Source organism: Neodiprion virginianus, chromosome 5 (assembly GCF_021901495.1).
Source record: "Neodiprion virginianus isolate iyNeoVirg1 chromosome 5, iyNeoVirg1.1, whole genome shotgun sequence".
NCBI lineage: Eukaryota > Metazoa > Arthropoda > Insecta > Hymenoptera > Diprionidae > Neodiprion > Neodiprion virginianus.
The window spans coordinates 35,776,157-35,796,749 of NC_060881.1; the positions used below are offsets into that span (position 1 = coordinate 35,776,157).

Below are 20,593 nucleotides of genomic sequence, written 5' to 3' on the forward strand. Positions count from 1 at the left end.
CCTAATATAGAGAGATATCGAAGAACGGGGCACTCCTATCTCTTTGCTATAGAATGCGGCGTAACCGTATTAATGGCGCTGCCGGTGTGGAGCCCGGTGTGCAACGAAGAGCTGCAATCTCGGCAGTCGGTGTGTGCAGGGTGTGCAACAAAGTGGAATATAGAAAAGTCTTCCCTTCACATGCGCCATCTGCTACATTTTCAGGTCACGGCTTTAGAGACGGAGTACCCACGCCTGTGTAGAAGACCGTAGTCGATCGACAAGTGCACACTTGAGCACCAGCTGATCTGTCCCGCTGAATTACCACACACTGTGAATTACCCAACACTTCTCTGAATTGTTCATAGCGTTCAACAGTGTTCAATGTGGTGTCTGGCAGGGCGCTAGCCATTTAATAGCCTTGCTCGTATTTGTACACGTTACAAGATGATGCGTATTGGTAACAGAAGATCAGGATCTCGACAACGGTCTCTGCGTCAGTGATTCAATCTGAATATAATGCCGCTCGCTACGGTGACAGTGCCCTGGAGCGAACTCCAGGCACCCGAGAAGGTGAATTATAATGTCACATAAGATAACATACGTGTGGTGAATCGTTGTCTTATAATTTAAACAAATACTCAAATAATCATCTCGGCAGTGCACACTTGCACGAAAAAATATTGAAACCATCCCATTTGCCAAGTACACACACATACATACCCGTGTTGTTATTCAAATGCACATTGCACATACATTAACATACACTCCTTATTCCATGAATTGAAAGAATAAATGAGGACCCGGAAAGTTTCGCGTTTCAGTAGAACCTGGTCACCGAACAGCGCCTAGCTTCACCTGAATCTTTTACTTACTTCAACAATGGATGAATCATAATCATTACTTCGGGTAGTATTACGTGAAAAAATGAGTACCCTGTGTCTTTCCTGTCAAATGTTTTTTAATTTTTCATCCTATGGAGTTCCCATGTAAAATTTACTAATACACCTTATTATGGCAGTAGGGGTCCTGGACATCGTGATAAATCACTGGTTACTCGCTTCTGTCCCATCATCGTCAGTATACACAACCTGTGTTGCTTCTAATTGAAAGAAGATTCAAATTCTAATTACAGCAACAATCCGAGATTTTGCCGGCTATTGAGGAAACCATGAGCTTGCAGGGTGACGCACACGAATCGCGTTGTAATAGTTATGCCGAAACCCATGAGATTGAACTCAGAGAGGTGTCGCGGGATGGATATGACAAGGCGTATCCTGCTCAATTTGAACTCCTCAAGGTTCTGGGTCAAGGATCTTTCGGCAAGGTACGATAAGCCAGATATGCTCTTTGTTGTGCTACTCTGACATCGCAATCTCGTACCTATACTCATTAAGGTGGGATACCAATACTGAAGTGATAAGAAATCGGTCAAATTCGTACAGTGCTCGGCCGTGATCCTCTAGAGTTTGACATAGTTTGTCTGTATGGCTAGCGAGAAAATATACATTTTTTTTACGCATGTGCTCGTATGCAACAAGTGACGAAATATTACACTTAAAAATGAGAATAACTAGTTGAGAGGGTGAAAGTTCAACATAATACAGTTGGCAGGGAATGCCGATTGTGCCCAAAACCAGTTTTCGCTATTACCCGCAGCCACGATGACACCCAACCTCCTTAATGAGTACAAGGTGTTTCATGCCAAATTATCAACGGCGTCTGTCATTAGAATCGCGGCCATTTTTTTAATATTATAGTGTACATCTGAACCAATATGTATGAATTTCCCGAGATTTTTATCTCCATCTTTTTTTGGGGTATAGTTTATCAAAAATTTGTTGAGGCGGACCCCCTCGATATTCATGAATAAAGTTTTTAAACAATTGAGTAAGATTGCCTGCAACACCTCTGAACACCTTATACTTTGTAAATGCAACTAAGGTCCAAACGTTATTGCTCAATTTCCTGGATATAAACTTGATTAATATTTCGTTACAATTGAATGACATAGTAAAAAGTAGATTCGTCAGTAATTAATCAATACAATTGATCGCTATTTGAATATAGTGTTCACCATGGATTTTTCCAACACACGAATTCCACTTAATTTATTATTAATAATTTTGATTGATTTGGGGAAGCCTAATTGGAAGAATAGATGCACTCTGTATCGAAGTGAAACAAAATTAAGGAGGCCGGGTGTGATGGTTTCAAAAAAGTCGTACACGTTGCAATCAGATTTAGATAGATATCTCAAAAATTCATAAATGTTGTTCTAGATGGATACTAAGATATGGAAAAAATTGCCCAGCTTTAATATGATTGGGTTCAGAACCAATTTGATTCGGCACTGAGTGTCCTGCGGTTAGCACATACAATGCACTCATGTACTGTACAGATCTTTTCCGCTGTCCGTGCAGGCGTGTAAGAATATAGTTTCACGCAGACCGGATGTGGCTTAATACCACAGTTATGGTACGCGTTTCTGTAATCTATTTGTGATAACCATTTTCTTGTAAAGCATTCACTCGCGATTAGTTTCCACACGCCCACCATAATTCTTGTATATTTCTCATGTTTAGGTGTTTTTGGTACGAAAAGTTGTTGGCAAGGATGGTGGAAGTCTCTATGCTATGAAAGTTTTGAAAAAAGCCACTCTAAAAGGTATTGAAATGCTTTGCTAATCTCAAACTAAATTAATGTCACTCCTCACCTGATGTCTCGTCTGTACAGTAATCAAAAACAGTTTCCACAGATCATGCTAAAATGTGCTGATCTATCGCGTCCAAGTTCAACCTTCAGCTTATACGTACTCTCATCGTAATCATACAATCGTATAGAGTTAGTTTTCTCCAGTTTGGAATGTGCTTAAACTTAGTTAAACCCAGCGAGAATGTTTTCGGTCGCTGTACATACTCGTACATACGTATTACATATGTATTAAATTGTGCCAAAAGAAAAAATCGATATCTTGTTTCCAACTCCGACACCCTAAAACCATAGTTTGGGGGAAAAAAATTATCCTCATTGAATCCGAGCTCTGCACGTTGAAAAGAACAAGTGCCACATTGCGATAACATATTCCCTAATTTGGTTAACACAGAAACAGCTGACTTTTTAATCAAATTTGAATAACTTTGATTTCAAACAATGAATTGAACTTCAGACCTATTATTAGGCCAGGTATACTATACATAGGAATTATAGTATACTTCTTAATAGCAAAGTATCATTGATTGCTCGGGTAAAAAGTCAGCAAACGTAATATGGTATACTCGGCCTACTCACAAATTTGGAACGCAATTAATTGCTTCAAAAAAAAAAGCGAGTCCAATCCGATTACAACAAGTGATTTGTTCTTCTGTTAATCAAATAAAAAAGTATTAAATCATGATGGGCCCCTCTTGATTTCAACCTATTCAATAAGAATCCTTTTTTCGGGTGAGACTATTGTTTCAGGGGGTAGCACGTCAAAAAACACTCATTTTTTAGGCACAGTCTAGTATACTAAAATAGTCTAATTGTAAGCTCGTCATGCACTGTCTCGTTTATTCTGGTCGTTACGTCCATCTATTTGATTTACATCCAAAAGTTCCTTGTACAATACTACCAGTTACGGAACACATAGATTTTTTTAAACAACTATCGCCGTAGCATTTTATAGTGCATTTTTGTTTCTACTTTGCCAAAATGTATAAGAGTCGGATGTATGTACATAGTACTATGTTAGAGGTTTCTTACATAAACGCTGGTGCAACTCTCTTGTATTATTCCACGAATCAAACAGCCATGTAATATGTAGGGGAGGAGCGGGCAAAGTGGGTCGTACCCTAAGAAGTTAACGCTTCAGTTCGAGTTTTGAATCAATGGATATCAAAATTTTTACTGAAAAACGATACCCTGACTGATACCGAGTATGGAATGCCCTTGCCTGAAAAATCCGGGATTATTGGGCAAAATAGACACCGTAAAAATTTTGGAAATATTTCAAAACTGAAAGATGTACTAAATTTATTTACGTATTTACTTTAGAATACTTTGAACATGAGAGGAGCTACATATACGAGGCTTGTAGAGAAAAGATCTAATTATTGATTCGAGATACCATTTAGATCTGAATATCATAACTTCAAGGTTGCCGAGTGTTGTTATCCTTAACTTAGATGTTCGTAAAAAACGTTTCTCAATATTGAAAAACTATGAAAAATTATCTAGGGTGCTCACTTTGCCCACCTCTCCCTTACATGTCAGCTGTAATTGTATATTTCACAGATCTTTTATATGACAAATGTAAAAAAATGACATAATAATTGAATATATATAACACATGTTGAATAATGCGTTTGATATCAGACTATCGGGATCCAGATTAATTAATATATCGAGAATGGAACCTGATATACAAAATGCAAGCGCTACTGACAATGAGTTGATGCAAATTTAGAATGTTATTCGTTCGGTTTTTACTACACCAGTCGTTGGTTGCAAGTTTTAGCATGCTCATGTCCGTTATTCATGACATACACCAAGTTGAATCATACCTCTTATATACAGGCTCTTCTGGAAGACTGCAAAAAAAATTACATTTAATACATGCAAAGCATAAACCATGAAACTTCCGCTTGATTGGAAAGTTTTGTAAATTCTGAACAGTACAATCTGGTACGATCTGTAAAAAATTTGTAGATTATTTTTCACTCACGATGTATGCCGATGAAATCGCGAGGCGAGTTGTACTGTTGGGCGCACACAACAGGACCGTACCTAGCTTAGCGCAAAAAATTGCTGTAGATTCTTCGTCAGGATGACGAGCAGCTATTGGCATGATACTTCAGCATTTAATTCGAAATACCAGTACTTGCGACAGTAACGGTCTAACCTGTGTTCAGGTAGAGCACAAAAAAAAAAAAACCATGACAAACTATGCTATTTGAAACATACTATTATGTACCATATAATATTCTGGAGTCTTGGCTACATTTCAGTTCGTGATCGGGTAAGGACCAAAATGGAACGAAACATTCTTGTAGACGTCGAACATCCTTTCATAGTGAGGTTACATTATGCCTTTCAAACCGAAGGGAAACTCTATCTTATTCTGGATTTTCTGCGCGGCGGTGATCTATTCACCAGATTGTCTAAAGAGGTACGATTACACAGACGAAATATGGAATTACGATCTATACCCTGCGTGAAATATAAATTGTACACAGCGTCAACAAATAGAGTTTCTTGGTCTTCGTAGGATGAGCGGAACATGGCGGACATAAAGTCACACCGTTTTGTCAATCGACACTGAAACGGCTTTACAATCTATATTCTGAGAGATCTGTCGAGTGAATGTTTATTTTTCAATTGGCCGATATGAAGCTTGTAGACCAATCAAAATCTAAACTGTCATCAAACACGGCTTAAAACACTAAGAACGTGCTATCTTCGCTATAATAATCCTGCAAATTCTGGCACAAATATCCTTACAGAATACCATAATTCCAATCCTGATTCCAGGTGATGTTCACAGAAGAAGATGTGAAGTTCTATTTAGCCGAACTTGCCCTTGCGCTAGGCCATATTCACAATCTCGGCATTATCTACAGGGATCTTAAGCCAGAAAAGTTAGTACATTATCTGCATACTACACTGGATTATGTTGAGCAAAGGCCTGATACGGAACTCTATAGAGGGGGTTGCATAGTCATCGTTAGTCTCGATCGCTTGCATAACTCACCACGACAGCGGTTGTGAATCTGCCGCTCTACCGGTACTCCAGCACAGCCGTGACACTTGGCACCCCGTTTTGATCTGAAGTCGGAGCACTTTATTTTTTTTATACAACAGCACCCTGTTGTCTTCACATGAAATAACTCCGGATATTTGCAAATTGTTAATGATTTGAAATAATCCATACTCATTAACCTATAGTGCACAGCGTATCGGCAAAAATCGTTAACATCGCATTAGTGACATTCTCTATAGTACGTAAATTCTTCATTCTGTGTATTGTATGCGTGTTTTCGATTGAGTTCCTTGATCAATACGGGTACCCAATGCTTTGCTCTATTTATTAAACATGGCAGTATTGACAAAAGTCTAATACATCATGTTCAAATTATAAAGCATATTACTGGACGCCGATGGACACATCTCCCTGACGGATTTTGGATTGAGCAAGCAGCCCCTCGATGACACCAAGACTTATTCCTTTTGCGGCACGGTCGAGTACATGGCCCCGGAAGTTGTAAATCGCAAGGGGCATTCGTTTGCTGCGGACTGGTGGAGTTTTGGCGTTTTAATGGTAGGTTTCTACCAACATAATCCTACATCAGTTAGACCTTGGTGGATCCTGGCAAACGACGAGCTGCTCATATAAAGCCAATCGCACATAATACAGTTCTTTAATAATTCTTATAAAGCTCGATGCACCGTTCGTATGACGAACTCTATGAATAGAAAATATTTGCTCGTCGGCAAGGTTAACCAACGGTTGAACACACGCCAGACTAAGTATTGCTGCAAACAGAGTCATCGTGCCAGAGCAGGATAGTAGAGACAATTGTAATAAGAGAACAAAATTTTCATTTTCATTGTGAGTTTTATCAATAAATTCTTCCCTAGCAGAAAAAAATTGTCCGACCGTGACAAAAATTTTCAATCGTTAAAATCTGTACTTCCATACCGTAAATAATTTTTTCGTCCGTAGTAATGAACAAAATCAAGACATTCAAAATTGAATTGCATCAGTGAATCCGGGATAGAATCTCGTTATGCTTTCCCAGGCAGACACCCAACTATTTGGTTTTTATAGGCCGGATTAGATATGGCTGTTATACACATAGACGTCTCTTTGCCACTTTAACGTCAGGGACTCTGTATATTATACTAGGAATCACAGAGTAAGGACAGCCGTTACTTTCCAATGCTATATTGTGTTAGAGTAATGTATCCGAGCGAACCAACTCGATTCTATTGTAGACGATTCTATCCTACAAACATTGCAGTAAAACTACAATGTTGCTACCTATGTACTATAAAATCAAGCACATCTGTATACCATAATTTTTGCAGTTCGAGATGCTTACCGGTGCCCTTCCTTTTCAAGGAGCCAACCGTAAGGAAACAATGACACAAATATTGAAAGCAAAATTGGGAATGCCACATTACATATCAACGGAAGCCCAAGCTCTGCTTCGTGTTTTATTTAAAAGAAACCCTGCGAACAGGCTTGGATCCGGTAAGTTGATTCGGCATCTTTCAAGGTGCATTCCAAAAGCATACCTCAGTTGATTCACTGACGTGTCCTGTTCTATGTCTTCCCTTGGACTGAAACAACATTAATCGCAGCACATTGATCCCCACAAAACTGTAATACACAGCTTTGTGATATTTTTACCTTACGAAATACTAAAAGCTCCATTGGGTCTTGCATTTCATAACCACGCAACTCATTGTTTTCAGTCATCCAAACGAACACCATGTCTGTGTAAATCTTGACTTACCGGTAAAGTCAAGTGGGATTTCATACTCTTGTTGCCCTCTGTGAGTGGGGAAATACCAAACGTCTGTTGAATGCCATTCGGAAGACTGAGGCTGTTGACGGGGTAACAATGATGGCGGTGCTTGCACATACGCATATATTCACTTACAAGTGATCTTTGCCCCTTAAATTTTGGATGATTTATTGTATGGATCGACGGTACCTTGAATACAATTGTTACGGTTGGAATAGGCGTAGTTAGCTAAACATGTGCCTGAAGTTGAAATAAAATGTCAATATAATTGCCTCAGAACAATTAGCGCACGGATGCACACATTGATACAACGAACGTAGGCTTGAAACTAGTGGAATCACGTTCTGTGGGTATACTGATTTTGGGCACTACAGGCGTTGAGCAATATTACACCCACAGCCATACCAAATTCAGAATAGTTGGATTGCAAGCCTTAGTTGTATATCGGTCTGTATTCTGAAAATTTAGGGAGCAAAAAATACTCTTTAGGTGTGTACATGTGTATGTGCGAATATTATCCCCACTGCGAGGACCCCTTCAACAGCCTTAACTGTGACATCTAGTTCGATCTGCCGAGTAAGTATCTTTATACGAACCACGTGTAATGTTCAAGGTGGCGTCGAGGAGATCAAGAGTCACATGTTCTTTGCATCGATAGATTGGGGGGCGTTGTTCGAAAAGAAAGTGAAACCACCTTTCAAGCCTGCTGTCAGTAGAGAAGACGAGGCATTTTATTTCGATAGTGAATTTACATGCAAAACCCCAAAAGGTGAGCGCTGAACGATAATTGCATATGAGCGTGCCGTGCGATGCGTACATACTCTACAGTGCAACATTGATACAACTCGTTTTTTCATTTTATCTAGATTCACCAGGAGTCCCGCCCAGCGCTAATGCTCATGAGCTGTTTCGAGGGTTTAGCTTTGTCGCTCCATGCTTACTAGACGAACGTACAAAAACGTCGCCGACGACCCCGACAGTGTCAATGTCTCCACCGCCATTGACAGTGGTCGGTACCGGTGAATCGCAGTGCAACGCTTTACCTGGCCACATAAATCGAGCCGCCATCACCGACGAATACGATTTGAAAGAAGCTATCGGTAGGGGTAGCTACAGTATTGTTTATCGCGCTGTGCACAGGGGTACGCGAGTCGAGTATGCTGTAAAGGTGAGCCATTATGAGTTGCGCAGGGATCGAACGGTTACGGTATTTACTTTCGCCGCGAGAAATCCAACCCGCAGCTTTTTGAGGAGGATAGCTTGGAAATCAATGGCCAGATTTCAGATAAAGGGCAATAGGATGGTTCGAGATACCTTGCGTCGAATGTGTCGGTTGCGGTACGTTCGTGTGATTCGTCATTTGAATTTGTATCATAAGTTTCTGAAAGTACATTTCACACATTGTCCTTTGCAATACCTAACCATCTTTAGCCCCGTTTCCATTTATTGGCAGATCAATACAGGAATTCATAAAACAGATAATTCTAATCGATTGATCTCGATGGAAAGAGCGAGCCACATCCGGTATTGTTATGATTATTATTTGTCAAAGAGTATCTGGAATTTTGTTACCTTCTTGTATTGCCAGCAATCATATATCGCATCCAGTATCCAGCTCTTGATGGTCCTTGCGAACGTCTCGATAGCTTATGTAATAAATTGTGATTTGCCAATTAAACATCTATCTTATTACAATTTTCTTAAAAGTTTTCAGTTCGCCGCACTATTTGAACTTTTCCCGGTAACAAAATTTTTCATGACAACTTTGGACAATAATGCAATTTTGTTTCCTACAAAATTTAATTCACAATCGTAGTATCAATATTAGAGGCAAAATTCTCTCAACATTTGTTGATATTTTTTACCATCATTGAGAAACTCTGTAGATTGGAAAATGATATTTCAAGTCAGTTTTACTAGTGTGTTGCCAAATCGGAGTGGTGGATAGATGTTAAGGTAAGGTGTGTAATCTTCGTACAGCGCTGCAACATTTCTAGAATCTCTAGAATAAATCAGGCTTGGTATTATGTTGAACCCAAGAACAGCGTCGTTATACACACGAGACAAGACTATACATGTATGAAGAACAGGTTTCCATCTCTGGTGGACAATGACTTTCTCACTGTAAGAATTGCCTGTTATGAAAGGCAAGTATTCGTAGTACGTTTCTTTAAAATGCTTCGATCTCATCAGCGTAGCCTTTGTAATGAGATGGGTTTTATCAACGATACATGTAGGCCTTTGGAAGTATCAGAGTCATCGAAATCTGCAGATGACGTGTCTGCAAGACCAAATTCTGTCAGTGTCAGTGATTTGACTGCGATGTGGTTTGTACTGGGAATTTTATATGAAGGCTATATCCATGCTTTGCCGGCAGATAGGCCACCGAATTTACATCTTAGGACTTTACCGCGATTTTTCTTGAACATACCCTCATCTAACTGAGTAGCCGACACAGACCTCGTGAACAGATGTTAGCGAACCCGGCTCTCGCATATTGTGTTCCACAAAATGTGCCCCAAAACTATGTGATTATGGAAACCCGCTAAAAATCGTGACAGTGATGCTAGATTGAATCAAACTAATTTCAACATGATACGGTGACCCGGTACCCGATAGTTTGTGGAATTGAAATTATTTTTGCAACCCAAGAGCGCAACATACACGAATGAGGTCAAAAACTGTCCCCAGATACTTACCTGTAGAATTCCCTTATCAAGTTAAAAAATGTACCTTTTCTTTTTCTCTGTCATTTTGAGCTGCCAGATCGCAGTACAATACATTGAAGTAATTAAAAGATGCACCAACCGATTTTTAACACGATGGAGTTATAATCGATCTGCGAGTACTTGGGTAGAAGTTGAACATGACCAAGCTGGATGGCCTTCGACTTGGATTAGCGATTAAGTGCGGCATCTTCATAGCCTTGCGAATCCCACAAGTAAGTCTTTGGGGGCAGTTTTTGACCTCGTTCATGCCACCTCAAGCTCGTCATATTTATAAAAGGGCAATTTAACGTGCCACGTAAATCATAGACGAATCTTCTAGATGTATGTCGTGTTAAATGCGTCTGACGCAAGGTTCATAGAGTGTTTCACTGCGTTGCATTTACAAATCTCAAATTTTTTTTTTTGTGGTGATATCTCTTTCGACAGCTGACGGGCTAAGGTTTTCGCGGCGATGGTAGATACTTTCGCCGTGTTGTCATGTTTATCTACCAACTCACTCAATAATTTTGTCAATCTTAACTCTCACCTTACTTGTATAGTTCGGTCGGAATGTACGCATTCGCAACTTCGTTCGGCGAAGAACAGAGGGTCGGGAATTTTTTCAAAGGTTCACCAGATTCACAGGAACATATCCTGAAGTTTGCCAGAAAACGTAGATTGGGATTTTTGCATCAAAAAGTTTTGCAAAATCGTAATAGCTGTAATTTGAGGTATTATCTTTCTGTTAGTTTCAGAGAAAAATGCAGGGGTCTGTAGAATTTGTCTGTCGTATTACTCTCTGTAACATTAGTCAGCGTACATAAGTCATGTATCGTAAACACGCTAGCTTACTTATCGCTGCCAGACTATCTGACGTAGCTGGATAAACTCTGGACCAAAAATCTGAGGCAGTTTCGCAACATGGCTTTAAAAATTCATCGAATTAATAGTGATAAACAAGATGATCGTTACCCGAGTTTACCGTTAATTTATAAACAAACACGCAATGATACATAATTCGTGCATGCGACTGATGTTATAGATCATAGAGGGCAACGTGACGGACAGATTTTGTAGAAACCGGCATTTTTCTTTAAAACCAACATAACATCAAAAAACAACGTTAAATTCCATCGTTCACAATTTTCCAAAACATTTGGCGTAAAAATCCGGACCCTTAGTGCTCTGGTAAACTTCAGGATATGTTCATGGGCATTTAAGAAACCTCTGAAAAAATTACAGGCCCTGTGTTCTTTATCCAACAAAATCATTCACGTGCCAAGTTCACTAACATCTGTCTGAATTCAGACGTCTCTATCATCTACACTTTCCATCTACTGTGCTTTGATTGCATTATAAATCTTAATTTCTGTTTTTGTGCACGCGTGCTTGTTTGCCGCCTGTTGCGATAACGGTAGGTGATTGACAAGTCGAAGCGGGATCCCTCCGAAGAGGTCGAGATACTACTACGGTACGGAAGGCATCCTCACATTGTGTCTTTGCGATCGGTACACGAAGACGAGGGACGCGTATATCTTGTACTTGAGTTACTGCGGGGAGGCGAGTTACTCGATCGCATCCTCGAACGGCGTAACCTCACCGAACGGGAAGCTGCCGAAGTAACGCATACAATTGCCGATGTGGTACATTATCTTCACGAGAATGGGGTACGTCCAAATTATTGGCCTACGCTCTTACGAAAAAGAAACGACAGATATCGACGAATTGACTGTGGCTCTAGAATTGATAAGATCGATCCTCTTGCGTTCATATATAACAAATAATATCGATATTACAAAGAGGAGATAATGTCGTGAATAAGCATTCTCGGCTGAGGAATCTCAGTTTAAAGTAGAGCATAGAAAAACGGAATCTTACCTGAATCGTGCAGGGTTCCATACGCTTGTGTACACGTCGCTAGTGTTTTTCCCACAAGAATCGGTTTGTAAAATACCTCAAATGCAAAGTTAACAAATAATGACTGTTACTAGCCGAAAATCAACATGCCGAACATTATTGATCTCGATGTAACCAGCAGAGTCAACTTGTTTTTATCCAAATGGATCTTTGTCAGACCGTGTTACAACTTTATTTCTATCCAAGGCTCACGAGAAACCTGTAGAAAATAGGTAAACACATTGACGGCCAATACCATACATATTCATAAACGGTTAGCGTGCAGCTCTCACATAAACGATAGCCGGGTCTAATATGATTCACTTTAATCATAGGTGGTCCATCGGGATTTGAAACCGTCAAACATACTGTACGCGAAGGAAGGCAGTGATCCGACATCTCTTTGTATATGCGACCTGGGTTTTGCTAAGCAATTACGTGCAGAAAATGGTCTATTAATGACGCCTTGCTACACTGCGAATTTCGTTGCCCCTGAAGTGCTGAAGCGGCAGGGCTATGACGCCGCTTGCGACATATGGTCACTCGGCGTCCTTCTTTACATCATGCTGTCTGGGTAAGTGGTAATAACAGTATGTTCCGATACTCTTGTACCGAATTTTTTGTTCAATTAAACAAAGTCATTACTTTGCTGTACCAGGTGTACTCCGTTTGCGAATAGTTCCGGGGATAGTGCCACGGAAATACTTGATCGGATAGGGCCAGGGCTGGTGGATGTTGAAACAGGAGCATGGACTGTGGTTTCAAGCGAGGCGAAAGAACTGGTCCGAAGAATGTTACACTTGGATCCAGCCAAGCGGCCTACCGCATCGGGAATCTTGCAGTATCCCTGGATAGCAAATCGACACAGGCTTCCTCACAAGGTCCTACCTCCGGTAACTAGGGACCTTCGTACATTGAAGGTTGGTATTCCCCTGCAAACGTGTTGGCACGCGTATCTTGTCAGACGTAATTAATGAAACTGTTGGTGTTTTAGAGCGCTGTCGCAGCAACCTACAAAGCTATATCCAGTAGTCCCCGATCACCGCACATCGGCCCCATTGTACTATCCGAACTTGCACGCCGTCGAACCCAGACTAAACCGATGATGCACGTCGGTATTTCCAATACTAACATGCATAAATGATATTGAACAAGTATCGAATATAATACATATATTTTTAGCAGAGGTAATTCAGTAATTTGAGAAAAAACCCCGTTCATGAAATGTAAACTCTGCAAAATATCGACGAAATAAATTCTTACTATCTAAAATGAAGCAATTGAAAACTAGCAGAAGCTTCATTTCTTGGCACATGTGGGTGGGTTATATGGTAAAAAGGAACCTCAAACGGCTCAGGTCTGTTAAAATTAATGGTACTAACGATGAGAGGTGTAACACAAATTAGTTTATTCAACATCGAAATTCTTATACAACTCCTAAGATACATCTGCACATTGTATTCGCTATTTTCCAACTGATGCCGAAATCCATACAGCCGTACCTACATTTGCCCCCCCTTTCTTCTGCGAGTTTCCACTGCCGCTCGTGACGCCATGCTCATTATTCCGGGTGCTGCCCGTTCTCCCGGTGGTTTCATAGGATCGGTGTGTAACATCCGATCAGAAAACATTCCAATACATTTTTTTTTATTTGACGTAGAAATAGAGAAATGGTACGGATTCTACGAAATCGCAATAGTAAATTTGCATAATTTATGCGATTTCTTTATTTTTGCGTCAAATGAAAATGCATTGGAGTGTTTTTGGCCAGAATTGCGTACAGATTAGGTCTGTTAAGCCCATTTTCGCGTTTAAAACGCGTGGATTTCGACATTTGGAGATGTATACACTAACGTTGAAATTGACCAGGGCACCCCCTTAAGTATACGTACTTATACTCTCTGCTTGTCCCACAACCTATTCAGGTTACGGCACAAGCAAACGGGTTACCATCTACCTCTTCCATTACCTATGCGCCTAACAAGATTATTACACATGCATCATCGCTCGAAATGGTATGAAATCGATGTAGTGTAAGAACATTTACTGCATCGCGAGGAACAAGAAGTTGATTAGAATCGGTTGTGGCCCAGGATAAATTGTATTTTACCATCTCTCTCTCTCCCCGTGAGTGCGAGTTCAAACTTGGGCAAAAATCATTGCAAAGCCCTTGGAATCTCGTATCCATTTATAAAGATAGAATAATCCTACAAAGAAGAATGAACAGAAGAGTTGCATCGTGAAAAAAGGTGAACATAAAGTTAACTGTGTGAAGAGAAAAACTGATGAATATACCTATACTTTGTCGAATTTGCAGTAACCCATGATTTTGTACAGATCTGTGTCAAGTGAACTTTTATCTCACAACAAAGCAGGCTGTTTACTTTAGAATGATTCAACAGTCTCAGATAATAAATCTTTTGCCAACAGCCAAGCGATTCTAATGGGTCAGGATTATGGGATATGGAATATGGAAGTAATATTATCGTCGACAAGACAGGCTAATTTAATTACAAACAAACAGTACGGCGATACAGGTAGGTATTCAAATACTGCCACCTCACTATGACAAAGTCGGCTAGGTAGTACAATATCTTTCCACTTAAAGACAGTGTCTTGACTCGACAGAAACTCTCAATGAATATTACTCGTGCATTTGTAAGAAACATCAACTTCAAAATAAAGACTACAATGCACAGTGGTACACAAGTTCCTGGTCCGTTGCATAAAATTAAATCAGGTTTCTGAGTCCATACTAGGGGGATAGAGTCGAAAGTAGCAAGTATCGTAGTGGCAACAGAAGCTGAGTAAGACTGGTGGACTTCCCGGCTACGGCGGATGTCAAACACTTTATAATCGATTACATTTCCCTCGATACTCCTGACTTTTGCCTCGCTGATGGTATCCGTACTAGCCCGAACATAAATTCTTGGAGAATAACATTTCGATCTCATAGTACTTATGATACGTAGAATTTCCGTGGTGTGGCCACCAGATCCTAACACTATCATTGTCCGGACAGGATGCCGTCGTGAATTTAATTTCGGTATGTGTCTATTCTGCTCAAAGATGAGATATAACATTCTCAACAGCAACGCGATCATAAATAGACACGAAGCTCCGAGTATATGGGCTAAATACATTACACCCTGTGCGTTGTCAGACGATGCAGACAAGGGTACGTAATTGTTTGTATACTCTGCAATCTAATTTACCTCATCGCAAGTAGAGTCGCTGGACACATCCAGGGGATACAAGCTAGTCTAGAAATACAAAAATTGTACGTATGAAATTAATATGAAATTACTGTGTGGATTAATATACATTCATAGATTATTCGTTACACACTTGCGTCGCAGAAGTTTAATCAATCAGGAATTACTCGTAATAGTACAAATTGTCAATTTATAATAATTCGGTAGACTTTATATCACGTTCTTACATACAGGTCTGGGAACTCTGGTGGTGGGGGTGACTCACTTCTTGAGTCCACTTTCAATAATTCTTAGATTGGCCGCAAGGGTCGCTGTTACCTAGTAGGGTCACCGGTGTCACCTGTGAGCGACAGAGATAGAAAAAATTTCTGTATATTAGCGCAAGCGCGCTACAGCCTGCGCCACTCGGCTATATTTAAATCCGACTTGAACCGCTTAGCTCTCATTGTCAAGTCGCGTCGGGTGATGAGAGTGTATTGTCACGATCGAGCTTATACGCCACCTAGCGGTCACGCCTGGAAGCAGACACAAAGAAAGATGGCTGCAGGCCTAACGCACGACGAAAGCGTCCTCCACATTTATAAAGTATTTACCGTAAATAAAGTACATCAAACACCACAAGAGTACATTTATTACATGGTGCAGTCTCGACTCGACAGTACTAGTGATTTCGAAGACGCCATAGACGTCACGGTACCCTTGAAGAATCGACGAATGACGAGAATCGCTCAGTCGACGAAGTACTTGCTGGAAGAGAAAGTGACGAGGAAAACATGGCGCAGCACTCGCTCAACCTGAAGCCGCCGGAACCTCTCTCATTTAGTGGGAATATTTCAGAAAACTGGAAGTAGTGGTTCAAAAAGTTCGGTATGTACCTGCTAGCCACGTAATCGAATAACAAAGCCGCTGAAGTGAAAATAGCCATCTTGCTTCACGCCATCGGAGAAGAGGCACAAGAAAAATACGACACGTTCGAGCTCAGTGTAGCGGACGCGAAGAACAACGACAAGGTCGTGGGAGCATTCAAGAACTTGTGTGTGTCAAAGAAGAATGAAAGAGTGTGCCGATATGTGTTTTTCAAGCGAAACCAAAAACTGAATGAATCGTTCGAGGATTTCTTGACGGACCTGAAATAATTGAGTCCAGATTGTTCGTTTGGGGCCTTGAAAGATAGCCTGATCAAAGATCGCATCATCAGTGGCATAAGAAACGCACAGCTAAAGGATCGGCTCCTCCGAGAAGAAAACCTGAGTTTCGAGAGGTGTACGCAGTTGTGTGGAGCAGCCGAGCTAGCCAATCAGTGAATTGAAACATTAAAAACGACCGAGAAAATAGATGTCGTCCAAACAAAACAAAAAGAAAAGCAGCAACCGTCCAGTAGAGGACGCAATCAGCCGCGTCAGACAACCAGTATGGCTTCAGGAAGGGCAGGTCGACCGTGCAGGCGATCACGGAAGTGGTGGAGATTGCCAGTGAAGCTAACAGGAGGCGCGGCCGCTCTTCAACCCCCTGCTTGATGGCACTTCTGGATGTCAGAAACGCCTTCAACGCGGTGGGGCATGGCGTCGTCCTAGAGGCAATAGAAAGGAGACAGGGCATACCATCGTACCTCCTCCGGCTGGTCGGGAGCTACCTGGAGAACAGGCGGCTTCTGTACCACACGAGCGAGGGAGAAAAGGAGCGTCTCCTGTCGGCTGGCGTTCCACAGGGGTCCGTCCTCGGCCCCCTACTGTGGAACATCGTGTACGACGACCTGCTCCGAATGACCCTACCCGACGGAGTGAAGGCGATCGGCTTCGCGGACGATGTGGCTCTTGTGGTAACGGCAAGAACCCCTGAGCTGCTGGAATGGAAGACCACGGAGGCCATCGAGTCCGCCCGAAGCTGGCTGACGGACAGAGGCCTGGACCTGGCAGAGCAAAAGACCGAGATCGTGGTTCTCACCCGGCGCCACAAGCTAAGGGTAAACCCGATCAAAGTCAAGGAGCACAGGGTTAAACCGGTAACCAGTGCCAAGTACCTTGGCGTCACTATCGACGCCAAACTGAACTTTGCCGACCATATCCGGAGCGCGGCGGACAAGGCCACGAGGGTGGCAAGCATGATAGGGAGGTTAATGCCCAACGTAGGTGGTCCGGCCTACACCAGGAGGAGGCTGCTGGCCAGCGTCACATACTCCGTGGCGCTTTACGGCGCCCCGGTGTGGGCAGACGCCCTCGAGATCGCCCGGAACAGGGCGAGGCTAGCAGCGGCGGGAAGGACTTGTGCCCTCAGGGTCGTCTCCGGGTACCGCACGGTATCAACAGCAGCCGTGATGGTGCTCGCCAGCCTGATCCCTCTCCACCTCCTGGCGAAGGAGCGAAAATCAATCTCGACAGCGGAGGCTGAGGGAAGACTGGGCAAGGCCGCAAGAAACCGGCTTAGAAAAGAGGTGAGGGAGAGGACCTTAGCCGAATGGGACAAGGAATGGTCGGAAGAGGAGAGCGGGGCATGGACAAAGAAAGCCATACCCTCAGTGGTACCCTGGGTGGACAGAGGGTTCGGCCAGATGGACTTTCATCTCACCCAGGGCCTCACGGGCCATGGATGCTTCGGTGAGTACCTCAAGCGAATAGGTAAGGAGGTGACACCGAGGTGCCATCACTGCAGCAACCCCAACGACGATGCAGACCATACCTGGTTCCACTGCCCGGCATGGGACGAACTCAGGGAGGAAATGAGGAAGGCCACGGGGCAAGTCGATGACATCGCTGAATTGGTCAAGGCGATGCTGGAGAGCCCGGAAAAGTGGAACGCGGCCACCCAGTTTATAGGCCGGGTGCTGCGAGAAAAGGAAGAGGCCGAAAGGACGAGAAGACAAGGAGGCCAACCCGGACGACAAGCCAGGCAGGTGACCAGACCAGTAGGCAGGCTGAGGGGGGGGGCTACTGGGTGCGCGTGTGACCTATCATATGCACACACGGTGTGCTTCCGCAGCGGCGGCCTGCTGAAGGACTTGAGGGACCGAAATGATCACGAGACAGGGCACCCGGAGAAATGTGGTATAGACGCCACTTTCAGAAGGGTGGAAGACCTGGCGGCCGACCATGCGGCCAAACAGATCAGACGAGGGGAGCCCCGGCCTCCGGCTACCAGGCCAGCGGAGGAGGGAGCGATGGTCCGGATGACCTACGGTGATGTGAATTACCTGGGTAACAGCCGGGCCATCCTCTACCTCAAAAGACGATATGGGGGGGTCCAGCAGCTGGTCAACTCGACCAGCCCGCTGATAATGCACCCCCCCCTGGCGTGACGCGGTGGTGCTGGACGGAACAGTGTTCACCGCCAGCTGCCAGTGTGGCAGCCTGGCTGAACACAAGCGTATGTTCCCGCACTTCCGCACCACCGTGGAGAATGGGGCTACCAAGTCTGACTGGAGGGTGACGGTGGAGGCGGCAAGAACCGGCCTCACAGTGCAGAGGGGACACCACATCCGCACCGCGCAAAACATGCTAGTGCGGTGCGGAAATAGTGGAAATAGTGAAGTGAAAAGTGTCGCTCGGAGGGGGTGTACAAGACAAGGTACGCGAAGACACCCCCCACGAACAGGTGAACACTAATACTGTGTAATCAAAGTGTCAAAGTGATAAAGGTTACAGACTGAACACAGAGAGTAACCTAAGTGATAAGCGGTCACCGGACACCAGACAATTAACGGTGCGGTGAAGCGGGACTAGGCCGCCGGAATTATAGCGCCAGCAAAATACCGGCGGCAGTGGGTCATGGCCTGAGCGGCGTCGACTGGCGACGAGCGTAAAGCTAAAAACAATCAAGCGCGGGCTGACGACCTTGCTGAGTCAGCAAACTCCGGTGAGCAGCAAGACTCGGCAGGCTAGCGCGAGTAGATAATAAGGACAATGTAAAATTACATTTAGTTAATAAATAATAACACTAGAATAGGTGTACATTGTAAATAGTAACTAACATTACTAGTAGGCCTGGGTAGTCACGCTATTATAGTGTTACGTGCCAGCCGGTATCCACGGCGGCGCCCTCTCTGCGCTCTACCTGACCAGCGTGCAGTTACCATAAGAGAGCCCTACGTGCTCTTACCGATAGTCGTAGATTAATACCAACGCACTTAGTTACCATCACAACGTCCAAATTCTTATATCAACAGTTCTCACACGCTAGATTAACCGTTATTTCATCAGTCAAATTCATACATACATGTTATATATACATTTTTTCCCATTCAACCGTAATAACCCAAAATAATAAACCTCCAACAGATAAGATAACCAAAAAGACAAACACCGGAAACGTGGGAAGATAAATCACGGATAGCTCACAGAGAAAGAAACCCCTATTCCCAGAATTCAGGATAGCGCCCTTATTTTAACGAAAACAAGACCAGTCAGCGCTTCGCCGCTTGCTTCTCTTAACCAATCACCTCGCGCCAATCCACCACCGAGATCCCACGCACGAACCAGAAACCTTACCCCCAATTTTTTCATCATCCTCAACCAATCATCCGAGACCCGCGAGAAACCGCGACTCCTTTTGAACTCCTCCTATTTTCCCTCTAAGTCAACCTTCCCAAAAACAGAATAATTAGAAGAACTTCAGACATCATAGAGAACAGATCAGACCTCTACCGAAATCCTAGAATAAAATCATTATAAGTCATTCAGAACCTTCGAGACTTGTTAACAGTTTGTCACTGCGATAGTGATTAACACCAATCTGTACCACGATTGTAAATCTACCATCGAGAACTAGAAGGAGACCGTTAATAAATGTGTAATTAACCCAAGTGTTGTCATAAATAATTATTTCAATCACGCATAGTGATGGTTGGCACGAGCCCTACCTAACAAACTCTCAGAATTGTAGGTGAGTTGAACGAGAAGATCTGAGGAGCTGATCAGCGGATTCCCGAGATTTACATACACCAACTACGTAAGTCAGGAGAACGATTTAAATCACGCGGCGAATCAGAGTCGACTCGAAACGTTCCTCTCGGAACGTAACAATAGCACGACAAACACGGTCGACTTACGCGGCAGGGCTTTAACCACAGAGCAGGTGTACACGAGCCGGCGCGGAACTCTTGCGTCAGCAAATTCCGCCCCGGCAGTAGGCCGCGTACCGTGTGTACGCTAAGTAGTACGGGCAGACGCAACAGTGCAGGCAAGCCGGCGCGAAACCCTTGCGTCAGCAAATTCCGCGCCGGCAGTAGGTCGTGCACTGTGTGTACGTACTGTACGTACTGCAGAACAGCCAGAGCAATAATAAATAACAA

At 43.1% G+C, this 20,593-nt stretch overlaps 2 protein-coding genes across 6 annotated transcripts; one reads left to right on the forward strand and one right to left on the reverse strand.

The window, feature by feature from the left end:
* Positions 1-89: 89 nt before the first annotated feature.
* On the forward strand, positions 90-13,370 carry LOC124304538 (ribosomal protein S6 kinase 2 beta). 5 transcript variants are annotated; one of them, XM_046762908.1, is made up of 14 exons: positions 90-552; positions 804-888; positions 1,001-1,306; positions 2,565-2,646; positions 4,968-5,128; positions 5,491-5,597; positions 6,100-6,277; positions 7,048-7,213; positions 8,104-8,259; positions 8,357-8,658; positions 11,617-11,865; positions 12,430-12,668; positions 12,753-13,014; positions 13,089-13,370. In XM_046762908.1, the coding sequence occupies exons 3-14, from the start codon at positions 1,151-1,153 to the stop codon at positions 13,236-13,238; spliced, it is 2,208 nt and encodes a 735-aa protein (XP_046618864.1). In that variant the 5' UTR covers positions 90-552; positions 804-888; positions 1,001-1,150; the 3' UTR covers positions 13,239-13,370. The 5 variants fall into 5 exon arrangements, with proteins under 5 accessions (XP_046618864.1, XP_046618863.1, XP_046618866.1 ...); XM_046762907.1 differs by lacking the exon at positions 804-888 and having other exon boundaries at positions 1,115-1,306; XM_046762909.1 differs by lacking the exons at positions 90-552; positions 804-888 and adding an exon at positions 2,262-2,457 and having other exon boundaries at positions 1,172-1,306.
* A 108-nt stretch (positions 13,371-13,478) lies between these two features.
* On the reverse strand, positions 13,479-15,587 carry LOC124304539 (UDP-N-acetylglucosamine transferase subunit ALG14 homolog). The gene is made up of 2 exons (XM_046762912.1): positions 15,443-15,587; positions 13,479-15,357 (listed from the first exon to the last, which is right to left on the reverse strand). Exon 2 carries the CDS (start codon positions 15,235-15,237, stop codon positions 14,605-14,607), a length of 633 nt encoding a protein of 210 aa, XP_046618868.1. The 5' UTR covers positions 15,238-15,357; positions 15,443-15,587; the 3' UTR covers positions 13,479-14,604.
* Between the last annotated feature and the right edge of the window lie 5,006 nt (positions 15,588-20,593).

Bases quoted from the DNA above. Each gene is read 5' to 3' on its own strand.
- LOC124304538 (XM_046762907.1), top strand. From the start codon at position 499: ATGCCGCTCGCTACGGTGACAGTGCCCTGGAGCGAACTCCAGGCACCC. The intron at 2,647-4,967 runs GTATTGAAATGC...GCTACATTTCAG, and splicing joins GAAAAAAGCCACTCTAAAAG to TTCGTGATCGGGTAAGGACC. The intron at 8,260-8,356 runs GTGAGCGCTGAA...CATTTTATCTAG, and splicing joins TACATGCAAAACCCCAAAAG to ATTCACCAGGAGTCCCGCCC.
- LOC124304539 (XM_046762912.1), bottom strand. From the start codon at position 15,237: ATGTATTTAGCCCATATACTCGGAGCTTCGTGTCTATTTATGATCGCG.